The sequence below is a fragment of the Lepisma saccharinum genome, chromosome 7, assembly GCF_977018435.1.
Source record: "Lepisma saccharinum chromosome 7, izLepSacc3.1, whole genome shotgun sequence".
NCBI classification, from domain to species: domain Eukaryota; kingdom Metazoa; phylum Arthropoda; class Insecta; order Zygentoma; family Lepismatidae; genus Lepisma; species Lepisma saccharinum.
The window spans coordinates 86,625,405-86,650,488 of record NC_139235.1 but is presented as its reverse complement, the minus strand read 5'-3'; the positions used below and the strand labels follow the sequence as shown (position 1 = coordinate 86,650,488).

The following is a 25,084-nucleotide window of genomic DNA, read 5'->3' as shown; positions in this document are numbered from 1 at the left end:
ATAAATCTTCACAGAGAACGACTGCCTAATGCACACAATTTGTATTCTCCATATTAATATTCTTAAAGTTATTAGACGTAGGTTTATCACTTACCTGAGACTAACAGCCACAAAAATAGATAAAGAAAAAATGAGGATAAATGTTGAACGCGCTAATCTATCATTCCACATAGAATAAATGAAAAAGCTGGCTTCAGCGTCATCCATTTTATGTTGATCTTTTTAAGTTGCATCACACGTATCTTCTAAAAAAGTGTACATTTCCTTCTCATTTCTTTACATAAACATTCGTGACAGTAACGTGTAACTTGTCCTCTTCAATACGTATGATTCAACTGTTACGTCCCGGCCAGCTGATAGCAACACTTGTACCACGTAAAATATGCAAGCTCTGCCCATACTGATAGCACTATATTTGTGTCACTTTAACAAGTATAAATACTTAAGTTCTTCAAAGAGTTATTCTACAAACTGTCAAAATAAGATACATCACTGTTACAAATATATTGCAAGCAAAATTAAGTCTGCTCATTTCTCATCACAGATTACTGGTTGGTACATGAATAAGTAATCTGTGGAACTTACTGCTTCATTCCAATCCAATACATTATTCCGCTCAGTTTTAGCATATTGCATACAGGAGACAAGACGGAAATATGATACAATATAATATGTCAATACTAATCGAGTTCTCAAACATTATTATTTTACTCAGAAATCACCAATATTTTTGGCGAGTAAAGGTAAACCTTAGACAAACATAGCCATTTTATTCAGTACAGCTAATATGTCTCTTCACACCAAAGTGGAACTCAAGCCCCGCCCTACTATGAAACATCATATGGTCGAACCAAATAGTACGTCCATAGCTACCAATTCGCAAAAACATAAATTACAGAAAATAATTCTGTCCACGGAAAATAAACATGTGATAGAATAGGTGAATTATGATAAGTGCTTCTTGCTCTTTTTTCTTAGTTATATCATGACATACGAAAATCAAAGGGCGGGGTTTTGTGATGAGTTGTAGTGTGAGATGAACAGTTCTGATCAAAGCATATTTATTCTAATGCCTGTTCTGGGGCCTCATATGATAAGCTGTGGACAACCACGGTTTATTAATTTATTCTTGTTTTATTCGTGTAAACTTACGAATGTAGTTGATTGAGGCTCCAGACAAGGCATAGATTTGGCGACGTAATGTGAAAAACTGACGTACGTAATACGTACACACTCATGAACAGATGCGAAACGGAAGCGCTGTTGTTTTTAGTTTCGTATTTGTTTATGTATTTTGTAGACGAACTTTGAACTTCTGAAGTGGGATGATTGTGCATTAACTTTCGTCTTTTCTCGGTTTAGTGTAAAGTTTGTGGATTTCTTAACAAAGATACTTTCTCAGCAGCCATATAGACTGTATTTAATTGTTTGATTTGGAACGAATCAGCTAGTTCGATAGTTATTGCTTTTCTTAATTCCAGCAACATGTTTATCACAACAAATAATTTCTCTAAAGTTGTGCTGTCTCGAGCATGTTTACGTTCCCTACATGCTTCTTTTAACGCAAAATCTATATCTTCGGTAACCAACAGTGACGAACTCCAAGTAAATTACCTCGAAGGTGATAAGAGTGGCATAGCTGTGTTAGCTTTGAACAGACCTAACGCTAGGAACTCGTTCGGTAAAAATTTAGTGAACGCATTTTTTAATGCTATAGAAGCCGTCAGTGTTGATAGAAAAGTAAGGGTGGTGGTTTTAAGAAGTCTCGTCCCTGGTGTATTTTGTTCTGGTGCTGATCTAAAAGAGAGGGCACAAATGCATCCATCAGAAGTAGGTCCATTTGTAGCAAAGTTAAGGTCATTTGTAAACCAAATAGAGAATCTTCCAGTGCCCATTATTGCTGCGATGGATGGTGCTGCATTAGGAGGTGGCCTAGAACTTGCGTTAGCATGTGATATCCGAACTGCATCGAGTTCTGCTAAGATGGGTTTGGTTGAAACAAGACTGGCAATTATTCCAGGAGCTGGAGGCACTCAGAGATTGCCTCGACTAGTGGGTTCTTCCATTGCCAAGGAACTTATTTATACTGCTCGGGTGTTAGATGGGAGAGAGGCATTCAATTTAGGTGTAGTGAATCATGTTGTAGAACAGAATTCAGAAGGAGATGCTGCATATCAAAGGGCAGTAGAAATTGCTTGTGAAATATTACCAAATGGCCCGGTAGCAATTAGGCAAGCTAAAATTGCAATCAACAAGGGTCTTCAAGTTGATATTGGCACAGGATGCTCCATTGAAGAAGCTTGTTATGCACAAGTTATTCCAACTAAGGATCGAGTAGAAGGCCTCACCGCTTTTAAAGAAAAGAGGGCACCACGGTATACTGGAGAGTAAGAGGTTGTTTTTTTTTTAGAATGAGGAACATTTTTGTGATTGTTTATGGTTTAGGTATTTCCTTTTATATTTGTTATAACTTTTTTAATTTCTGGAGCGAATTGACAATATAGAGAAAGTCTCCGATTTTGTTAATTTTCGGTATACTAACTAATTTTGGCCTCCTAATCACGAATCTGTTGTAAAAAACCAGGGGTCACGTCTGGAAATTTGATAAAAAGCTGATTGAATTTTGTATATATATAGGTGTATATGCGTAGTTTTACGAACGAAAATGTAATCTCCTGTCATTGTTTCTAACCACGCCTTTGTTTTACAAGAAAATGATTTATGATGTTCAATTTTAGTACGAACCCTATTTTTTCGATCAATTTAGGGGTGAAATGAATGCTAATGGAACCTAACCTAACAGGCCTAACCTAACCTCATGTGAATGGTTCGTGGGGCTACCCTTGGATGGTTTTTGGGGGTAACGTCAATGATTTGTTGGGCTACCGGTGGATGGTTTTTGGGGCTAACGAACAATGTTGCATCAAAATGTACAATTTCCAGATGTGACCCCCGGTTTTTTACAACAAATTCGTGATTAGGAAGCAAAAATTAGTTAGTATACCGAAAATTAACAAAATTACAGATTTTCTCTATATTGTCAATTCTTACCAAATTTCTTACCTGTTTTAATATCAATAAGATGCTATTTTTGATAACTTAGACTTTACATATAAAATATTGGATAAAATGAGAATTCTTTGACATATTAATATTGTGATAATGTTTTGTAATGGAATATATATTTAGAAACATACATATTAATGTTTTTGTTGGTTAAATTATAGTGTCTATACAATACAAGAAATCTTAAGTTACAACCTTATGAAGCAGTTTAATTTTAGTATCCATATGTGTGTAAGGACATGTGGGGTGACTTCCTGAAAATACTCAAATGTCAATCTCCTGGACTGCATTTTGCAGACTAACAAGGCTCTGGCATGTGAACTCACAGCTTATCTTTATGTTATCCCAATATTGCATTAATTAAATTATTATCGTATTATTATTATATTACAATCATATCATATTATATTCTTATTCTTATTATTATTCTGAGACACTTGGTTCGGACCCCTCACCTCGAAATATATTTTTAGATACATTTTGTCTGTGTAAACAGTTTCTATAATTTTCTCTGTCCTTCAGTTTTAAAGTCATTCAGCAGATTCATATGGCTGTTTGTGCAATTCTCATTACCAAAAACCAGAATCTATACCTTTTCTTTTTTAAAGGGGCACTATCAAAAATAACATCTAAACATGCAGTCTGTGTTTTGAAAGGACAAGAGCCACCCATCTTGATGCGAGAAATTGACAGAATGCAATGGATGGGCAAAGCCAAGAAAATGCAACGAAAAATAACGGGGTTGATTTTCCAGCTGCAAGTGTGCAACTATTTGACTCAAGCTCTTGCCAATGGGCTTGGAGCATTTCCCTGTCGTTTTCTTTGTTATGGATGACCCACTTAACAGGAAGCATGGTGGAGTTGCATCAATTCTTTTAAACACATCCTTAACCTGTGTGTTTGTGTGCAATACAACCCTAGTTAGTCTTAACATTTTATGATTCAGAATACTTTCCTGGATCGATAAGTAAGAAACGAAAAAAAAAAAGCTTGAAATTTGTAAAGGAAGAACAGGGTGGCGGGAGGTTGCTAATTACTCCACTGTGAATGTTTGGTGATATTCTGTTTGCGGGGAGAACCTTGTTATTTACTTTACATATTTGATCTTATTTTACTTGACACCATGTGAATGATTAGAATCAGAACCATTGTTAATTTTCCTGGTTCTAGCTGTATGTAAAGAAGTGAAATAATGCCAGCAAAACTCGTATTAAGGTAATGAGGAACAGCTTTGCATGCAGTACGCATTTATTTAAATATTGTCAAAATATACCAGATTACTGAAAGAAAATACCTCCATTGCATAGTTTTATATTTCTCCTCATTAATTCATTCTCCTTAATTAACCAAAAGTGTCAGAAAAGCAATGCAATCAAACTATGGGAAGAAATTCCTGAACTCCTTACAAAATTTCTGGTCATGACATTGTTGGTGATAGATTAGCTGGCAAAGATAGTTTACATTACCAGTGTTCTGCATGACTGAAACAAGATATTAAAATTTTAAAAAATAAATGAAAGGGTAACACTAATTATTTTGATACCCATTCATAGTCTAAACTGCCGGTTTCCGTGCCTGAGTGGTTAGCAAAGCATGCTACAACACCAGAGGTCCCAGGGTAAAATCCTGGCCTGGGCATGGATGTTCTTTGTGAGTGTCCCTTCATCAATTTCTCCATATCATCACTCATCCACTTTGTGATTAGCCGGAAGTGGCAGAAAACTGACGCTAAATAACCAATCATAGTTTAAACTACAATAAAATAAGTAGGGTAGCTTTCCTGGGGCACGTCAGGTATGTGAGCGATGCTCGCTGAGCAAGAGTTTAGCTTGTTGAGCTTACATATCATTTACTTGATGGTGGTTGCTCATTGATCAAAACATCAGTGCCATCATCAGGGATTGCGCATTGCAAAACTAATATTATACACATTATTGCTTCTCAAAACAATTATGGGTACTAAATTTTTCACCAAACATTAATCGAAATTTTTGTTTTCACACACTTGCACGACTTTGCAAAAACTATTGTGTAGTGTAGTTTCATTTTAATACAATTACAAAAAATGGACATTTATATTACCTTCTGTTACTTGAACTTCCTCTGTAATTAAACTAGTTACGCTGCATTTCAAGCCGTTAATCACAAAATACTTCTTCATTAGCTGCCATCTCACGAGATCGAAACACAAAACGATGTATTCTGTGTCATAAACCTGTGGCAAGCAACGTTCAAACTTTCTCAGGGAGCAAGTGAGCAGTGCTCGCCAAACAACGCTTATTTTGCCATCAAGTAGCTGAGTGATCACGTTGCTCGCCAGAAGCATACGGTAAGGATAGGTGGGTCAAGCGCCGCTTGCGTTGTTTTTTAAAACACTTTTGATATCTTAAGTTCGTGTTTTTCAATGCCTTTATACACCTTAGAATGGAATTTATTTACTATAAGATATTTACATTGCAGAATTTTCATTTCCTCTATTTCCTGTTGTATTGGCTTGAAACATAAACCAGCTACATCCTTGAAGATGCTTGGCGATGCGGCACGACTGACCACGTTAGAAGAAGAGGACTGCTTGCCTTTCTCCCCACTTTTTGAGTGACTTATGCAGTTCTTGCATGGCCACTGTCGATCCCCGTTCGCGAAGAAAAAAGACCGAGGGCAAGCGACACCAAGCCCGCATCTGTCTTTGGCAAGGGTGTTGGAAAGAATTCGTTAACACTGGCCACAAGGTTGCTAACTTCCAGAATTTTCTGTGCATCCATAGCACCACCTAACGTGGTACGATTTTCATGTTTGAAACTCTATAGTAATCAACAAATTACATTATGAAGTTAGCCCGTAATCACCAGTCGTATGCAATTTATAAGAAATGTAATCACAGCCGAAACTTGAACATATTCGTCATGTGGTCAGTTACTCGGAAATATGGAGGGTATGTAACACTGCAGGTAGGGTGAAACGGAAGGTTAATTGAGAAGCGTGGGTGCTGCGGATGCGTGTTTTTTTTCTGTTCTTTGTGTCGTGTTTTTGTACCTGGTGTAAAAGTATGATTCTACATTGAAAATTTCTGCCATGGTTGACATACCAGAAGAGCCATCGATTTGCAGTGCTGCAGGTAAGGCCTTGATTAGGGACCTTCTTTCAAAACCATTCAGTTCGAGAACATATGGTGTAAAGTTGGAGCTTGTGGTTGTGAATCATGAGTGACCATGTCCTGAACTGGGTATAACCAAACCAACTAAGAAAGATGGGAAAGTTTTCATTAGGCAGTTTAAAACATCTCAGTACAACAATATTATGTGGTTATGTGGCAGCAATGATCTTAATAAATTATTTTGTTGGCCATGTGTTTTGTTCAATACAAAATTAGGAACATGGAACTATACAAGCTACAGTGACTTGAGCAATTTTTATAATGCAGTGCAAAGACATGAACGTTCCCAGAATCACATCTGCGCTTGCATCCAACTGAAGACAAGTCATGATTCATAATTCAAGCCAAGTAAGAAACCCATCCGTTTATTTAAGATCGAAACTTTATGCTAATAGGATGTTTATTATTTTCAGGGTTAAAAAAGAACGTAATTTAATTTACAGTTGCCCTCAAATATCAAGTAAATCATTATTTTCTTCATGGTTGAAATTTACAAGTTTATATCGAGAGGCTGTTTTTCTTCTTTATAAACTGTGCAGCAAAGATTTGATTTTACGGTATGTATGCACTTCACACACTCAAGCCCGATACTTCACCATTATGCACATTATTGTAAGTAGGGATGTGTGTAGGCCTATATTATATTTTAAATTGTTATAATTAACCGAAACGAAAAATTAACCCATCGCTTGCCTATCACAAAAGGTCACGGCACGCCCCCGTTGCTCGCTGAGCGCTGAGATACTTGACGTGCCCCTGGTGACATTATTCAAGGAGCAGGAAAGGAATCGTAAGGGGAAAGAACCATGTACCTCTAATGATGAGAGCAATGTATTCACTTGAAACATTGGAAGATAAGCCAACGTAACCTGGCTGGTAACATGACAACACTTGTTCATACAATATTCAGTCATACATGCACCCACGTAACTATATTTTGCAATTGGAGGGGTGGATATTGTATGTGAATGAATTAATTTTTTGGGTGCATGCCCATTTTGCACCCTTCTAAGTATATGAGGAAATACCCTTATCGTAAAGTTTAAGATGGGGTGTAAAGGACCTCCACAGGGGAAACACAACATATTAAAAAGGTAAAGATGCTAAAAATCTTCCTCGCAGATAGTGGAAGAGTTTTTAAAAAATCCAAAACGCTGTCATCTCCCAACATATATGATAAATCTGAAGAATGCAAAATCAGCACATTTTAGAAGAATATGCCAGCCACATAAAGCAGCAGCACATACACGACACATTGGAGGGTGGAGCCCCTGCAGCAAATGACTATGGTGAGAAGGATGTTCCCAATTCAAACTGGGTTAAATTGACTTCTTCTCAATGGGATGGAGGTATGAGGAGCTTGTTACCTGTTAATCATTCCAAAATCTATGGCACAATGTGCAATATAACAAATTCAAATGTTTTTGAATGGCTTCAGTCGTCCATTCCGAGCATGAGTAAGATAAATGAACTCTAGAGGAGAGTTTGAAAATTTTACTGCCGTTCACAAGCAGGGAAGGCACAAGTGATTCCTGTATCACGTTTCTGCAGACCACAACTCTGCGAGACGTGGAAAAACAGCACATGTCCACGAGGGCAAATGCAACCAGAGAATCGCTTCTCCCTCTTCGGCAGAGAACCAGTGCAGTCAAAATAGAAGCAGAAAACATTCTAAATGGAGCAGAATCTGCCCTTCAGATTTTGAAAACATTTTATCCTTTCATTAACATGCGGAAAGCAACAAATATATGAAGTATTCAATGAGTTCTGAAAAAAAAAATCCTGGCATGGGCATGGATGTTCCTTGTGAGTGTCCCTTCATCAATTTCTTCATATCATCGATCTTCGTGATTAGCCAAAAGTGGCAGAAAAGCAATGCTAAATAACACAATTAAAATAAACAGAACATGTTCTGCCCATATATTTTAAATAATATATGTTGTGAAAATGTCCTGAAAATGAGGCTGAAACATTAAGAAAAAGCTGATGTGAATATTGATACATTCACAATACACATGAGATAATATTATTGTCGCAGGGAGTAGGCAAAGAAAAATAATGCAACTATATTAAAAACTAAATTTTATTTGAAAAAAAATATAGTTTGCCTTTGCAGTACTTCATTTGGTATCCTCAGTTGGTTAGTGTTGTGAATATGACAGAGTTTGCAACATCCAGAGTTTTTGCCCAGGCCTCTTCTGCGTAAGGTGACAAATTGTTCCCAAGATTAACCTTCAAATATTTCAGGAGAACAATTTTCAAATTCTGAAATATCAAAGCAAATGCAAAATTAGTCTTGTTTTAGTGCTGTGAATATGAACTAAATATGTGTAAGCTCATGACTGATTCTGTAATCAGGACAGTTCAAGATTGTTCATAAATTATTTGAGAACTCGTCATCCTCTCTTCCAACATGTAAGATATTTGTATTCGAAGGATTATATGGTCATAGACATATGATTTTAAAAGTAATCAAGCTAACGTGCATGGTATAACAGCCCGTGACGTCGACACTTGGGGTAGCAGTCAGTGACATGCTCAAAGGGGGGGGTCATTAGATATGCCATATTTGAATATGACGCCAGGAGTCCCAGGTTTGAATCCTGGCCTGAACATGGATGTTTATGAACGTCCCTTCATCAATTTCATTATATCATCACTCATTCCCATCTTCGCAATTAGCCAAAAGTGGCAGAAAAGCAAAGTAAAATAAAGCAAATCAAATCAAAATAATAATGTCACTCTCGGAACCTAGTATGTACCAGTAGTACAGGCACCAAGGGTAAAATACTCGTATTACGTTCACAAGACAGAAATCTTAGTTTTAAAGCTTATTCTTACTTCAAGGAATTGGTGTCGGAAGAAGTGCATGCTGAAACAGTGTTTTCTCATAGTCAAGAACTTACGGCTAAAGCGTGTGATGTGTGTGTGCATACTGTGTTGCGCATTATAAAACAGGGTAAAGTATCTACCACAGAAATCGGTGAACCCCTATTCAAATCTCCTGGGAAACATGTCTGAAAACAGATACGAGAGCGATGATGATGACCTTGCAGTTCCTCTACAATAAATACGTACCTTCAAACTTCTTTCAGGTACGAGTTTCCCTTATATGCTGCAAGTGATATGATATAATCCTGTGTAGAATTATTCACTATATATTTCATTGTACTCAAATATCACGTGCATGCATTATACCCATAAAAAGCTGAATATTGGGCACAGCGAATTCTCTGATTTTCTTCCGCTAGCAGTTGGTTTCGCAACAGCGCGACTGCACTGGCTGCGTATTGGCTGAACTCATGTTCCTTTAAAAGCGTACACCATATAGCCTGGCTACTCCTCAGTGCACGTCACTGATAACAGCCCATTGAGGGCCAAGGCTTGTTTCAGTGGCTTTTTTGTATTGGGTGACATGTAGTCAGTGCATCAAGTCCCATCATCTTTATTATCTGGCTGTCTTCCACTACTACTTTTCAGGTACCTCCCCTCAACTGTCATCATGAATTTGGGCCAAAACTGAAATTTTAGTTCCCCCACTATTGATCTAACTCGGTTACTGCATGCAGTAAAACAGGTTTAGTTTTCACTTAAGTCTGTCTTCTCAGATTTGTGAATTGAACTTCAGTATATTTCATAGCAGTTGTGTACCAGTTACATTCATTGGTTAGGATGTGGCCTGGAGTGGAATGAGGTCCTCAGATCTTTGCTCTCTCTACTGACACCTAAGGCAGTCATGCTCTATAGTAGTGTATTCCTCCAAACGTGGGTTGCACTTCCATTATACATGTTCTTGGAGGTTTTGTAATGCCCCCCTCTTAATCCTCATGTGGATGATTACATGAAACATTTGAATTAAGTTATGCAGGTGCAACATTCAAGTACCTATGTTTGTTTGTTTTGTTTGAGTTGATGTTTTAAGTCCATTTATGCACAGTATGGCTAATCGGGACTGGACCTACAGTTTAAAGTGGGATCCAAACAACTGTGTGGCTCCACCAGGTATCGAACCCAGAACCCCTTGGTTACAAGGCTACGATGCTACCACTTCACCACCGGAGAGGCTTCAAGTACCTATGTGTTTTGTGCTTTCGACACGTCTTTATAATGCTGACCTCCATGACAGAGTAGATAGCACAGTACGCTACAATGCCAGTGGTTCTGGGTTCAAATGCCGGCCTGGGTATTCTTTGTGAGTGTCCCTTCATGAATTTCATCATAGCATCACTCATCCTCATCGTTATGTTTACTCAAAGTGGCAGAAAACCAGTGCTAAATAATATAAATCAGTTGACATCTTTATATTGACTGGCTCAATGGGAAAGTGCATTAAATGGTGTGCTTTTGATCTCATTACCAAAGTTCCCAGGGCATGGTTGTTCTTTGCGAGCATCTCTTCATCATTTTTATCTAATCATTACTCATCCTCATTGTTGCAATTAACCGGAAGTGGCAGAAAAGCAACTCTAAATAACAAAAATATGTACAAATTAAAATGCATCCCCCATCCTCACCTTCATCAGTACCCTTTGCCTCCCTCCACAGTTTTCGACACGCCTGGCAAAAGGACTATATACATTTTTTTGTGTGGCACTGTCAACCCTTTTATCCTGGACCTGGGAACACTGCAGGCCACACTTTGTCGCTCAGTTCCCACACTGTTTCCCTACTGAAGATGTGTCATGCTGTCACGAAAATATGAAGTTTCCTTGTCTACGGTGATTGTTTCCTTTCTCCTCTTTCACTTTTTATTTAGCCTTAGTGGCCCTCATTCCTTTTATCCTATAATGCACGAAGGTTGAGCAATGCATGATTCTATACTACCATACCCTGCCTACAGAATGACTAATTGCCCTGGGTGCAGGCCTCTCAGTTTCGCTGTGGCACTTGGACAAAGCGGAACGTGCGTCTGTGCTCCGTCGAAAAAATGCTGAGTATTAAAATGGAACAGCGTGTCAATATGAAGTTCCTTTACAAACTGGGGAAATCTGCAACAGAAGCGTACGACATGTTAAAATCTGTGTACGGGGATGAGTGTTTATCACGCACACAAGTGTTTGAGTGGTTTAAACGGTTTAAAGAAGGACAGGAAATGATCCAAGACAACCCACGTTCAGGATGACCATGCACGTTGAAAACGGAAACAAACATTCAAAAAGTGAGTGATGTGATTCGAAAAGATCGTCGATTGACCATTAGTGCAGTTGCTGAAATCACAGGAATAGACAAAGAAAGTGTTCGACAAATTTTACACGAGAATTTGAACATGAGTAAAGTGTGTTCAAAACTCGTGCCAAGGAACCTGACATTGGAACAGATGGAAGCTCTAGTGAACATTTGTACGGACACTTTGAAGAACATTGAAACAGACCCTACATTCTTAGAGAGAGTGATAACCTGTGATGAATCGTGGTTTTTCATGTACGACCCTGCCACAAAGCGCCAATCAATGCATTGGAAGACCCCGAGTTCGCCACGTCACAAGAAAGCTCGCATGAGCAAGTCCAAATTCAAAGCCATGATGATTGTCTTTTTCGACATTCGAGGCATTGTGTACGTTCATTGGGTACCCGAGGGTCAAACTGTAAACCAACATCATTACATTAATGTGCTGAAAACCCTTCGTGAGCGAGTAAGAAGATGACGACCTGATTTGTGGCAACGGAAGTCATGGATTCTACACCAAGACAATGCTCCTGTCCATGCGGCCCTGTCAGTGAAGACATTTTTGGCTAAATATGGCATTCCAGTGTTAGAACATCCGGCGTATTCGCTGGACCTTGCTCCCTGTGACGTCTTTTTATTCCCCAGAGTGAAGTCCGCCCTAAAAGGAACCAGATTTGAGACAGTAGAAGCTGTGCAAAGAAAAGCAACGGATGTAATGAACATGATCTCCGAAAATGACTGGCAACACTGCTTCCAGCAATGGAAAATTCGTATGGAGTGTTGTACAGATTGTGCAGGGGAGTACTTTGAAGGAGATAAAGTTCCTGTTGTACAAAATGCCGAATAAAAGATTTCATAGCATCAGTCCGGTTTTTTTCTAGCCAAACCTCGTATATATACACACACACACACACACACTTACATATATATCCACAGTACATGGTGACAAAGGAACATGAAATATCCAACATATATTGATTTTTAACTTAAAGCTGAGGAATGCACATAAGCTACTGGATTAAACTTGGTTAGAAAGAAGTGATGCATCCCATCCCTTCAACAGTCCAGAAAAAAATGTTTGATTGGTGTCTCTCTGGTTAGAAGAACCTAATAGATACTGCACAGCTGTAACTAGAAGAGCGTGGGTAGTTATTTTGTCCCAGAAATGAGTTCTTGAGGCACAATAAAACTACATTTTGATGGAGTGGCATTAGGTTAAAGTCTATGAACCACTTTTGGGCACTGCCATAAGTTGGCCTAAAACATTACTTTATTTGATCTCTATTTTGTTATGCAAATTAATTACTTTGATTCATCACACCAAATGGGCCTTCCTGATGGTGCAATGGTAACGTCAGCTGCTTGCAATCAAGGACTCCCAGGTCCGATACCCAGTGGAGTCACATAATGGTCCGGCGGATCCTACTTTAAAGTGAAGGTCCATTCGTGATTAGCCTTTCTGTGCATAAAGCGGACTTGGACTCATCACAGCTTCAAAAATACACTAACACTAGAATACATGAAATACAGGCAGATTAAGCAAAATAATCAAGAGTTAACTGTCAACAAACAGTGCTATTGATATTTTCTTCTAACTCTCAAACTCCATTTAGTTGTTTCCTGTAAAGTTGTATGCATACGTACCAAGCAAATTACCCATCACTAAGTTTATTCTCTTTATGCAAAGTGAAGGTAAAAGTTGCATACAGCACTGTGCCAAGAAGGCACATTTAGAGAATGTGGGGTAGGGCTGCACACATTCTCGATCTTGGCCATTTTGAAGGTGATATGATCAGCATAATGCTCTGTCCACCTTCACCTCCTAGGAGGGTTGCCTCCAGGAACCCATTGATTTGAAGCTGGATGAGCCCCAGAGCCACTTTATGCGGGGACAAGGCTGGCAAGATTCCGATCTTAGATCACCCATCCCATGAATCGAACCTGGGTCTCCTGTGTAGCAGTCAGACACCCTGCCAACTAGACCACCATTGCTCTTTAACAGTGAGCAAAGTGAACTGAGAATTGAAACAAAATGTCAATTAAGATGCTAGCTGATGACAACATGAACACACTTAGGATGCAAGAGAAAATACATGGGTCGTTCAAGGTTGACCGGGACTTTTATTTCTGCAGAGGAAATAGGTAGCAGAAGAAACACCAAACTATGTCAGTTTCTCAAAGTATTCTCCATGCGCGCCGAGGCACTGTTGCCATCGTTCTGGCAGCTCCCGAATTCCTTTGGCGTAGAAAGAACTTGGTTGTTGTCGTAGCCACTGGAGGACATCGCTCCGCAGTGCTTCGTCTCTCGTGAATTTCTTCCCTCCCAGATGGTCTTTAAGGGATGCAAACAAATTATAATCACTGGGGGCTAAATCCGGACTGTAGGGGGATGGGGCAGAACTTCCCAGCGCATTGTCGGCCAGAGTTGTTGTTGTCACATTGGCCGTGTGAGGGTGGGCATTGTCATGGAGAAAAATGACATTTCCAGACAACATCCCAGGTCTTTTCTTGCGAATGGACTTTCGTACAGCACCACTCAACAATGTGGAATAATACTGGGCATTAATCGTGCTCCCGTTGTCCAGAAAATCCACATGGATAACGACCTTCATGTCCCAGAAGACACTTGCCATGATCTTTCCAGCGGACGGCTGCATTTTGTTTTTCTTGGGGGGCGGGGAACCTTTATGCTGCCACTCCATGCTGCGTCTTTTGGTCTCTGGGGTTGAATTGTGCAACCATGTTTCATCACACGTGATGATGGATTGCAACAATTCATCACCTTCTGCTCGAAACCGATTCAGAAGCTGTTCACAGACCGTCCTGCGTGTCCACTTCTGATCGAATGTCAGCTGGCGGGGAACCCACCTTGCACAGATTTTGCGTAAGTGTTTGTGAATGATTGTCTCAACACTCTCGACACTGATATTCACCTCGGCAGCAATATCCCGCACTGTTACTCGCCGGTTCTCAAGAATCATTTGCTCAACACGTGCGATATTCACTAGTGTGACTGCAGTAGGGCGAATGTGTCCATGCGCTTCATTTGTCACCAGCTCTCGTCCTTCGCGAAACTGCTCACACCATTTGTACACTCTTGTCCGCGACATCGTTTGTTCACCATACTGTGCTTGCAATCGTCTGAAAATCTCAGCTGGTTTCACTTTCTCCTTCACGAGAAATTTGATTACACACCGCTGCTCCACAGCCACAGGCACACTGCTTGCCGCCATGTTCGCTGCAACTGCTGCGCATGCACGAAATACATCATGCCGGGCGCTAGTTACTCGCGAAGGAATACATTACGTCACCCGCACGTTTCATCATGATCCGGCTATTCATCGATTTTTTATGTACGAAAATCCCGGTCAACCTTGAACGACCCTTGTAATAATGAAACTAGTCATTTTGTCAGCATAGGCTTTTGTGGTTTTCAGGGGCCCAGTTACCAGTCAGACCTGCTGGAACAGCCCAGTGTTATCACATTTGATTGGCAGAAAAGAGCTAAATCCCACCTAAAATGAGGATACTACTTCTGTGTAGCAACTAGAGGTATACTACAAAGCCAATACAATGGATATAACTACAACTGTGACCAGTTAGGTAATAAACGAAAAGATAGTTCATTGGTGCGATTCGTGATTTGGACAAACCTTACTCCAAAATACTAAGTTGGCAATAGTAGTACGTACAGCTGGTCTTCTGTTCCACATTCGCTGAAGGAGCTAAGTTCTGTCATCTGCTCACCACACAAACATCAAACTGGCCCGAGAAAAGTATGGTTCTTCTTCCCTTTTGCACCTTATTGCAAAGAAATAGAGAAAGATGAAGAATTGACAAGAGTCGACTACTATTCATTGGATTTTTGCGGTAACTGTCTCATGAGTGGTATAGTTCTTTGTGGGAGTGTTTGCGGCTAAATCACTGTGCTGATTGCAAAAAAAGAACGAAATGAACAAAAATCTAGATCTAAGACCCTTTGTTTTTTTCCAGGGGGAAAAACATCTGGCAGGCATAATTGTTGTACTGATGACCGGTAACACTTTTGGAAAAGTCACGTCATGCCACTGACACTATTAGTCTTTTGTATGTGCTGTGCAGGATCGCTTTGCTTATAATGTGTGTGTGTGTGTGTATAGTATATGCACACACACACAGGAATAGGATGAGAAAAGGTGCCAGAAGTGTGGATATACACAAATGAAGAAGGGTTGAAAATACGACCTTGGTTGCGAAATATCAAACTTTTTTATTTTTGTGTGGTAAGTGTTTACTGTCTGTCTGTGTGTGTGTACATATAAAGGTAAAAGGTAAAGTGTTCCCCTGTGCATAGCACCATGCCATGAAGGCGTATAGGGGGTGTGGGGGTAACGCCCCACACTTTCTTGATCCGGTCGTGAGTGGGGGTGATGTGATCAGCATCACGCCCCTGACTGCCTTTACCCCCCAGGGTTTCCCCCAGGTACCCATGTTATTCGACGCTGGGTGGGCGCCGGGGCCGCTTTCACCGTTAGAAAAGTTCCCGGATTTGAACCGGCCGGGGATCGAACCCGGGACCTTGAGCATGGTAGTCAGACGCGTTACCGACTGAGCCACTGTGGCCAGTCGTGTAATATATATACACACACACTATTCACTTTGTTGATGAATTTGTTTCTCTCTCTCTCTCTCTCTCTCTCTCTCTCTCTCTCTCTCTCTCTCTCTCTCTCTCTCTCTCTCTCTCTCTCTCTCTCTCTGTGCATATTAATGTGAAAAAAATATTGTTTGGGCATATGTATCGTTTTGTGCAACTGTATGTAATCTATAAGATTATTAAACAGTATATTTGTTTTTAAAAAGTTTGAATGAAAAATAACTACCTTGAATTCCACCTCTGTGATAGCTCTCTGTCCATGATTAGTTCCAATTTTTTTCAGCATTTCCACAATGCATTCAGAGTCATCTAGATTATCCACTAAGGATGTGAGTGCATACATCACACTATTTGCATGAGCTAAAAGTTTTTTGTTGCCAGGTAACTCTTCTCGAGGTACGGAAGCAAATGCCTTAAATTTGGACTGGTAATCTGGATGGGCATCAAAGAATCTGTAAATCAAAATAAAGTAAAAGGGTACATTTAGAATTGATACAATTTAGTATTAAACCTGGCAGAATGTGCATTCTCCCCTAGGATGCAAGGAAGTGCACTGCTTAAATTTTATCCACAAGCAAACTTGCATCATAAGTCCGAATTATAATTGTTTTAAAGCATATAAGTAAGAATACTTTAATTCATTACACTTATTTTTTTAAGTTTGAACATTTTATTGAATTACACAATTTTTACTATTTTATTGTATTACATGTTTGATAAGAATGAGGAAAAAGGACATTGAAGTACCAAACTGAAATGTATGAGCATATGTGCAGGTCAAATTCATCATGGTGGTGTTTCTACGGCCCTGCATTGGAAACTAAGGAAGTCTCACAGCTGATTCAAGGTCCTGACAGTTGTAAGGTTCACTGGAAAGGTACTGATAAGGGTCACCTCAAGCACCCATTGGAAATGATAAAAATAATATATATTTCAAAATTGCCTGGGTAATTTTTACCAATGCACACATCCCTGTCGGTTAATTGTTAAGAAGTCAAATCTTTGGAGTATTGATGTAAATGGGAAGTGCATTTACTTGCAAGGGAATTTATTCCCTTTTGGCCTGGGAGGAGGGTTGCACATGTACACATGCAGAATTTTTTTTCAAATGGGAGTCCAAATCAGTAAGTTGTGTTATATGTTGAAAGTTACATGTATGGGTTATTATTGTAAAGAAAAACAGAGAGATAGAGAGTAAGTGCATGTTAATTATACATTAAAAGAATTGAGAGAGTAGCGTTACCATATCACTGTGAGGGTAAAGTAGGGCATGCAATCCCAAAATTTAGAACTTTTAAGTCAAAATATAGGATGCAAATGATTCTCAATAAATAATGCACATTACTAGAACATGTTAGCAAATAATGTAAAATTGACACATTTTCAGTTTTAAATATGATGATATTTGCATTCGTTTCTTAAATACAAAATTCCCAAACTTGAAATCACTTACATTTCTTAACCGGCTCTCTGTGAATTCTGACTTGTTCAACTCTGCTCTAGATTCCATCTAAACCCAACGGCGACTGATGGCCTTGAATTAGGTGAAGGGTTAGTAGGAAAAGAAATGAGTAATAGAGAAAATTAGATCAATAGTTACACATACTTATTAGAAACAACATTTTCTAATAAGTGTCTGTAACTAAAGTGCGCTCTCTTTAATTCGAACAAAAGCACATTCCGCTTGAAAACCCTACCTAAAACAATGTTAAAAATGACTACTTTAATTCGAATTTTGAAGGTTAAATTTGGATAATCAGGTTTCCAATAATTTAACATAAATCTTTCCAAGAAAGACCAAAGTGGTTGCTACATAAGAAATTCCAACAGATGACTTGTCACCCTTTTCTTCTTGAAAAGGTTGTTTTTATGGTTAACAGATGTGCAGACGGCAGATAAGAGATGGCAGCAGGAATCTCCAGAGCTTTTGTTTGTAGGAATGTGACCTTCACCCTCTCAGAAACAAGTTGAGAGGGGAGCGGATAGCTGGACAGAAGAGGTCATTTGTCTGTGTGTTTTAGTGGAGTCAAGTCGAAACAAGCTTAACATTAGATAAGGAAGTTGAAGTGCTTAGAGAGGTAGAAAGAGGAATGAAAAACAATCACGTGATTCTAATATTCCAATAAGTGTACTGCTCCTGAATGGAGATATGGATAAAACATAGCAGTTGTAAGGTAAGGTGTACTGGTTGCATATTAATGCAGTTTTATGTTTAATACGGTGTGTTATTTTGTTGGTGTGTTTTATTTTTATTATTATATTCTGGTTAATTCGAATTTTGGATAATTCAAATTTTTTTCGTAGTCCCTTGGAGTTCGAATTAAAAAGAGTCCACTGCATTTATCTAATTTTCTCTTTGACCACATTTTTTCCCTACTAGTTCTTCACCTAATTCAGAACCACCAGCTGCTGCTGTGTAAACCTTTTTTCATTCTCCACTCGATGTCAACACCCTTACCAAACCATACCCTCACACCACTCTGCATTTCAACTCATACTGACATCCACATTTTCTCATTCTTTCCAAACACTCGGAAATATGTACATTAGTGTTCATGAGAACGTATCAGGTGACATGTCTGGAAATCTGTACAATGGTTAGTAAATTGGAATGCATTTAATGAAACAGAACTGCTAATCCAATTATTAGAATATGTCTGGAAAAACTTTGCAAGATAGTAATACTTACGCCAAGAATAAATCGACTGCATGTTTTTTGATATCCTTCTTCACAATTACCCAAGATTCTTGCACCGCATTGACTTGTCTTGGAGTCAATCCAGTTGTTGCATCTGGTTCATCCATTCTGGGGACTGACTTAGATTTACTTTTGATGTTCAGTGAATCGCTGAAACTATTTCCCATCAACCTGGAATGTAAATGTAATGTCAATTGCAAACACCTGAGACTCTTTCTCCCCCACAAAACGTGGTAAAATTTCTGGATAAATCCACCTCTTCTAATGTATATACAATAGTCTAACTGTGTATTGATAAAAGTTATGTTATTCATTGAGGAATTTCAATGTCAGTGCTAGTGATGTTTATACCCTTTCCCTGTATTTAACCCAATTTCCTAAATAAAATATTTGGATTTGATTTTTGTTATTTAGCGATGCTTTTTTGCCACTTTAACCAATAACAACAATGAGGATGAGTGATGATAAGGTGAAACTGATAAAGGAACACTCATGCTCAGGCAATAATTTGAATCCGGGACTCATGCTGTCGTACTACACTACACCAACCACTCTGCCACGGACGACAGGGCATGCGTGTTCTATGTGAGTGTTCCTTCATCAATTTCATCATATCATCCTTGTTTTTGTGATTAGTCAGAAGTGGCAGAAAAGCGAAGTAAAATAAATCAATCAATCACACCCATTCCCAGGCATGAATCGGAGATAGGCCTAAATAAAATATCACATGCATAAAAGTAATAAATATTTTACTGACCACTGAGAAGTCATAGAACCCCTCTGGTCCTCATCAAATCACTAGGCATGCCACTGGTCAGTGTAGTAACAACATTTATGCACTTTTGTTGTAAAGTAGTTGTAAAAGTTGAGGTTCTAAGGATTAAGAAGAAACAAAGTCATTGTATTCATTCATTGCCCGCGCCCCTTCTCTCGGCTTAGGCAACCAATGGACATACCTCCATGAAGATCCAACAGAAGGGAAGAATCTTGCAACTGAATAAACACCCGCCACCCAATCACGCAAAAGGTCTAACACTAAAAAAGCGGAATGTCCACCATAGCTTCTTATATGACACACCATTGTCGCAAATGGACACGGGAAGACCTCAACCATCAGAATGCATTGCAGGTGGACACACGTGGGGCCTTCATGTTATGCTCTTTGCGTACGGTGCAGGTGGATCCACGCTATTGTTTGTTAATCACGTCATAGATTTTCTTTGATATCTTCTCGAAGTGTCGCCTGAGAAAGGCACTGTATTTTACCAGGAGATTCTTACTCATTTTTGGGACCTTAGTGCAATTTCATTCATTAGAGTTGCCGCAAAATGTTAACGGCAAAAAAGGCGCCGGGGGGTGGGGGTTTGTGCGAGGGAATGCTTTAGTATCCTTTGCATTCAGGTCCGTACCCTAATTGTCGTCTCAATAGTTATAATCATGTCTGCCGTCAGCGCTGTAACTTGAACTCCAAATATATACCTGAAAATTATAGGGAAGGAGTGTCCTCTTGCTCCAGCCAAGTTACGCTGTATCCGCCGTTAGAAAACACGGACATCTTATGTTTTGAAAAGGGAAACTATAGACATCTTCCATTATATCATAATATTCTACACCAATCTGTTTTTTTTTTGTTGTTTTTTTTGCATTGAATATATATTACCTATTGTTTATACATCTTGAACAACCGACAACATACAGGGTGTCCCAAATAAAAGTGTACCCAGATCGGAGGCATACATTCTGGTTGGGTATACTTTATTTGGGACACCCTGTATAACCTAGGTTTCCTGCACGCACAAAAGAAAATCCATCACATTTAATTTGTTCACTTCAAATGCATCAGTTGATACAACCGAGATCAAGATGACCAAACTAATGTGAATGATAACAATGGTTTGAAAAAAAATTCTTGTTAGTGTCAATTTTCTGTCCCTTTGGCTAATCGCGATTCGCGAGGATAAGTATGAGCGAAGATATGATGAAATTGACGAAGGGGCAAAGAACACCCATTCCCAGGTCGGGATTCGAACCCGACCACTTGCCTCCTAGCGCTCTGTGATATCTACTCTGTCACGGAGGTTGGCGAAACCCAGAATAATCAATGCAGTGGCATGCCCAGGATTTCGAAAGGGAGGGGGGTTACGTATATATATATTTTTTAGTAGTTAGCACTCATATCCTGTCTTTGACGTTCTTTTCTAAAAGAAATACTGGTCCAAAGGGAGCGGTTATGACCCTCACCAACTACCCTACTGAATCAATGCCATTCTACGTCGAGTTTGTTGATTGATTGATTTTTTTTCTTTTTCTGCCCGTTTTGGCTGATCGCAACGATGTGTCGAGAGATCACATTACACACGAATTCAATGGCGTAAGCAGATTTTTTTTCGGGAGGGGTTAAAATTGCAAAGATGGATAATATATAGCTTCTTTCTAGGGGATGGTATACAGCATAAGACATTTACTTCATTTGGAACTTTGTACTCTCAAAACTGGCAATGGGGAGGGGTCATTTTAAGGAGGGTTCCACCACTCTGCCCCCCCCCCCACCGAGCTTTTGTTTGAAAATGTTGATTTTGTGAAAATTTCGGAGGGTGCTGTACATAATGTGTGACCTCCTCTAAGAGACATGCTCTCGATAGGTTTCATGGGGTCATAATCTAGCACCGACTCAACTTACCTTTAAAAATACAGGGTGGTGAAAAAGTGTGGCCCGTTTATAACCAATGCAGATTGTATTTGTATTTTTGTCATTTAATGTCAGTTTTTTGCAACTTTTGAGTGTTCTTTGTGAATGTTTAGATGATGATGTTGAAGGGTAGGGTGACCAGACGTCCTCTTTTATCCGGACATGTCCTCCTTTTTAGGTGTCTGTCCGGCGTCCGGGTGGATTTTTTAGAAACCGGTAAATGTCCTCCTTTTTTAGAAAGAGTATAACATCGACCGTAGCAAATGTTCTGCATTGAGAATACTTCCACACATAATGATATTCATATCACTTGGGGTGCGTTAAATATTAGAGCAATGCTCACCTAGCATCTGGGAGCTGAACATGATCACTTTCCCGACTGAGTCATTAGTAGGGGTGTGCGCGATCCAGAAAAGTCGGTACCGGGATCGGTAAAAAAAAATCCCCGTCCCGATCCTGACTTCGGGAAATGATTTCCAGACATTTCGGGATCCCGAGCAGTTCGGAACTTTCAAATGGTCGTTTTAAAAAGTGGTTAATTCTTGATGGTTTCTACATTGTAAGTGTGTTGTCGCTTCTCGGAAATTGTTAGCTTTTATTTCAGAAAAGAAAAAAAAGAGAATTGACGTAAAATTCGCGATTTCCACAGCGTCGGGAATTTTCTTCATAATTTTCCGTTACTGAAAATTTCCCGGCTTGGTCGGGAAATTGCGGATTTCACCCGTCCCGAACGTCAGAATTTTAAAAATTTCCCCGTCCCGACCAAAAAAAAAGTTCTGTCCCGCACACCCCTAGTCAGTACGTATTATTATTCTAACTCGTTGCTTCGCAATCTGAAACTTGTGAAACACATATAATTTGAGCAGTTCCTTTTTGATTGACTGATATGCAGGGGCGGCGCCAGAAATTTTCGACCGGGTGGGCAGAAGCTCCAAATTGATAGATTATGGTGGGCAGTATAAATGTAAATCCATATATAGTATATATGTGTATGTAAGACGTATGTATCCCCCCTCTCTCTTACACTCCCAATTTTCCTCTTACTCCTTTTCCCTTTCCTTGTTTTCCTCTTTATTCTTTTCTAATCTATTCTTGCATCTTGTTCCATTTCCTTTCGCTTTGTCTCTGATGGACACAATTATTTCAAGTAAGTGTTTACCCATGCGCAGCCATACATTCTAATCACATTCTTTGATGCATGTTAATACAGTGAAATATAAATAATAAGGTTGTGTTGCAAATACAAGGCACATACTTGATTTTTTGTATTCGGCGACAATGATAGAAAGTGCGATGGTAGACAATCGCAAAGTTTCTCGTAATTTAAATGCATGTACCTGAGCATAGTATTTTCATCGTATGAGTTTTTGACTGCAAGAGTTTTCTTACTCCTTGGGGGCCACTTTTCTTAGCTTACAAGGTTTGTACGTACAACTGAGAAATCTATCTGAATGTTTGTAATAGCGGCGATTGAGTGCCAACATTTGAAGGGCAAGGACAATAAACTTTTTCTTGGTAGAAAAGGCTTATCATAAGAAGGCCATAGTGCGGGAGCAAAAAGTGGCAAAATGTGGCGGGGGACTCCTCCTAATCGCCGCCACTGAATGTTTGGATTAAAATGAACGTCTTATTAGGAATGATTTAAAACACACACGGAAAACTAATTATTTGTTCATTGTCCATGAAGTATTCCTAGGCTAATGAAAGGCTATTTTGACAAAATATCACTCATAAGTAATAAACAAGTATAAGGTTGAAAAATCTGTTCAGAATTGAAGAGATTATTAGCTAAGTTGCTATTCGTTTTCTGAACTGCCATGTTACTAATGTGGGAGAAGCAATACACGTATGGTTACATGAACATATTTTTTGAGGTAACTAAATGATTTAGGACACAAGGAATTCGTCGAAGTTGATCACCGTATACCAGTAATACTCCATCTATATTTCATAGATGACTTGGGTTGTATGGCGTGTCCATTTCGAACACACTAGAATGCCAACCTCTATCCTATGCAGCATACCCTGGAAACTTTATTCTATCAGAGCAACGAGTCCCTGGCGCCTAAAACCACTATCAAGTAATAAGTTATGAGGGTTTGTATTTTGAGTGTCAGCATGTGTTTGTTTTCGCCCCTTCGTTACTTTCATCTAATCACCATTGAACCTTATCATCGTCATTATCAAGATTAGCAGAAAAATTACTTAAAATAATACAAATCAACCATAACTTACTCTTCCAAAAATGGAGTTTCATTAGTTCATACCCCTTAGAAAGTTGAGGTGTAGTTTCAATTGCACAGTTAGTGGATCAAGGCAGCAAATTCCGTGAACAATGACGTTCTTTCCCGAAAGTCTCAAATATTTGTCTCAGGCAATCACCCTCTTAAAATGGACGCATCTTCTGTGGTGATAAAATGACACGTTTGGTGCGAGTTTTTTCTGTATATTTTTTTCCCCAGTGGCATAACGACTCCCCCTCCTCTGGTGGAAGCACAATGCACACTGGTTCGGACTACACGTTAAACTGTAGGTATAGTCCCGATTAGCCTATCTGAGCATAAATGTGGGCTTAAAAACAAACTAACAAAATCGTCTTCTGGATACTTCGTGATATAACTTCTTTTCTTTACTTCACCTGCATCTAAAGATTCTGTTGACATTTTCGGCTGATTCATGTGGCAAAATTTATGTGTGGAACAAGGATTTCTAAATAGGATAAGCCACTCATTAGCAATTGAATAATTCTGTAGCTTTTTCCATACATAACTGGTTTATTAAAGTTTATTCACTTCGGTATTGTAGTGATTATTGTGATTCCTTCTTATTAGTAGAACGAATATAAAGTTGATATTTCGCATACCATATTGATAATTGAAGATGACAGGTATATAAAATTTGTTATGGAATAAAAAAGGGACACTTCTGGAATTTCAATGCAGAGCTAATTAAAACTATATTATACTCTCTAGCATACTTAAACACGAAGGTTTATGGCTGCAGCAACGCGAGCCTTCTATCTGTCCCTATCCGGGGCAAGATCAATCCAATCTTTCCCATCATTTCCGATTTCTTTTAGGTCCATCTCAACGTTATCCCTCCATCCTCGTCTTAGCCTTTCTACTGGTCTCTTACCATCAGGTTTTCCAACAAGAATCCTGTAAACTATTCTTTCCTCTGCTATTCGTGTCACATGGCCTGCCCATCTATGTCTTCTTGATTAAATTATTCTAATAATAATTTAAAAGTCGAAATAATTTACTGTGTTGGTGGAGGAAGTAACACTAAGATGATGTTTTTATTTGTTTATTTGGAGATTATTTTAACCATACCCAGGCCGGGATATATATATATATATATATATATATATATATATATATATGTATGTATATATGTATGTGGAGGCCTGAAGCTGCAGTCCTCAAGTTCACCCTAAATTCTGATCTAATCTTGATCATACCCTGCATAATTTTGAGCCTCCCAAGCCTACTAGCTGCTCTTAATCATGGAAGTATTAATTTTATCACAATTTTTGTTTCAATAGCTCTAGTAATTACTTTCACTCTCTAATGACAAAATTGGATTTTTATAGGTTGATAATATATGTGGACATTTCTAACATAGATAATATTCACAAGTAAAATATACATGTTATGAACACCAGAATACACTTATACG

General features: G+C 38.9%; 3 protein-coding genes across 7 annotated transcripts in view; 1 reads left to right on the top strand and 2 right to left on the bottom strand.

Annotated features, from left to right (window-relative positions):
- The window catches only part of LOC145989992 (sorting nexin-14-like), a 75,386-nt gene extending 74,848 nt beyond the window's left edge, over positions 1-538 (bottom strand). For both annotated transcript variants that reach the window (XM_083125567.1, XM_083125568.1), the window contains exon 1: positions 95-538. In XM_083125567.1, the coding sequence (XP_082981693.1) occupies positions 95-207 (113 nt within the window). In that variant the 5' untranslated portion in view covers positions 208-538. The remainder of the gene's footprint in view (positions 1-94) is intronic.
- Positions 539-1,232: 694 nt separating this feature from the next.
- LOC145990323 (methylglutaconyl-CoA hydratase, mitochondrial) lies at positions 1,233-3,421 on the top strand. The gene has a single exon (XM_083126016.1). It carries the CDS (start codon positions 1,486-1,488, stop codon positions 2,389-2,391), a length of 906 nt encoding a protein of 301 aa, XP_082982142.1. The 5' UTR covers positions 1,233-1,485; the 3' UTR covers positions 2,392-3,421.
- Positions 3,422-8,285: 4,864 nt separating this feature from the next.
- The window catches only part of glob1 (globin 1), a 54,473-nt gene continuing 37,674 nt past the window's right edge, over positions 8,286-25,084 (bottom strand). For 3 of the 4 annotated variants that reach the window (XM_083126014.1, XM_083126015.1, XM_083126013.1), the window contains exons 2-4: positions 18,709-18,888; positions 16,246-16,471; positions 8,286-8,485 (exon numbers count right to left, since the gene is read on the bottom strand). In XM_083126014.1, coding sequence (XP_082982140.1) covers positions 8,354-8,485; positions 16,246-16,471; positions 18,709-18,884 — 534 coding nt within the window. In that variant the 5' untranslated portion in view covers positions 18,885-18,888 and the 3' untranslated portion in view covers positions 8,286-8,353. Of the gene's footprint in view, positions 8,486-16,245; positions 16,472-18,708; positions 18,889-19,673; positions 19,814-25,084 lie in introns of those variants that run through there. The other variant, XM_083126012.1, reaches the window with a different exon arrangement.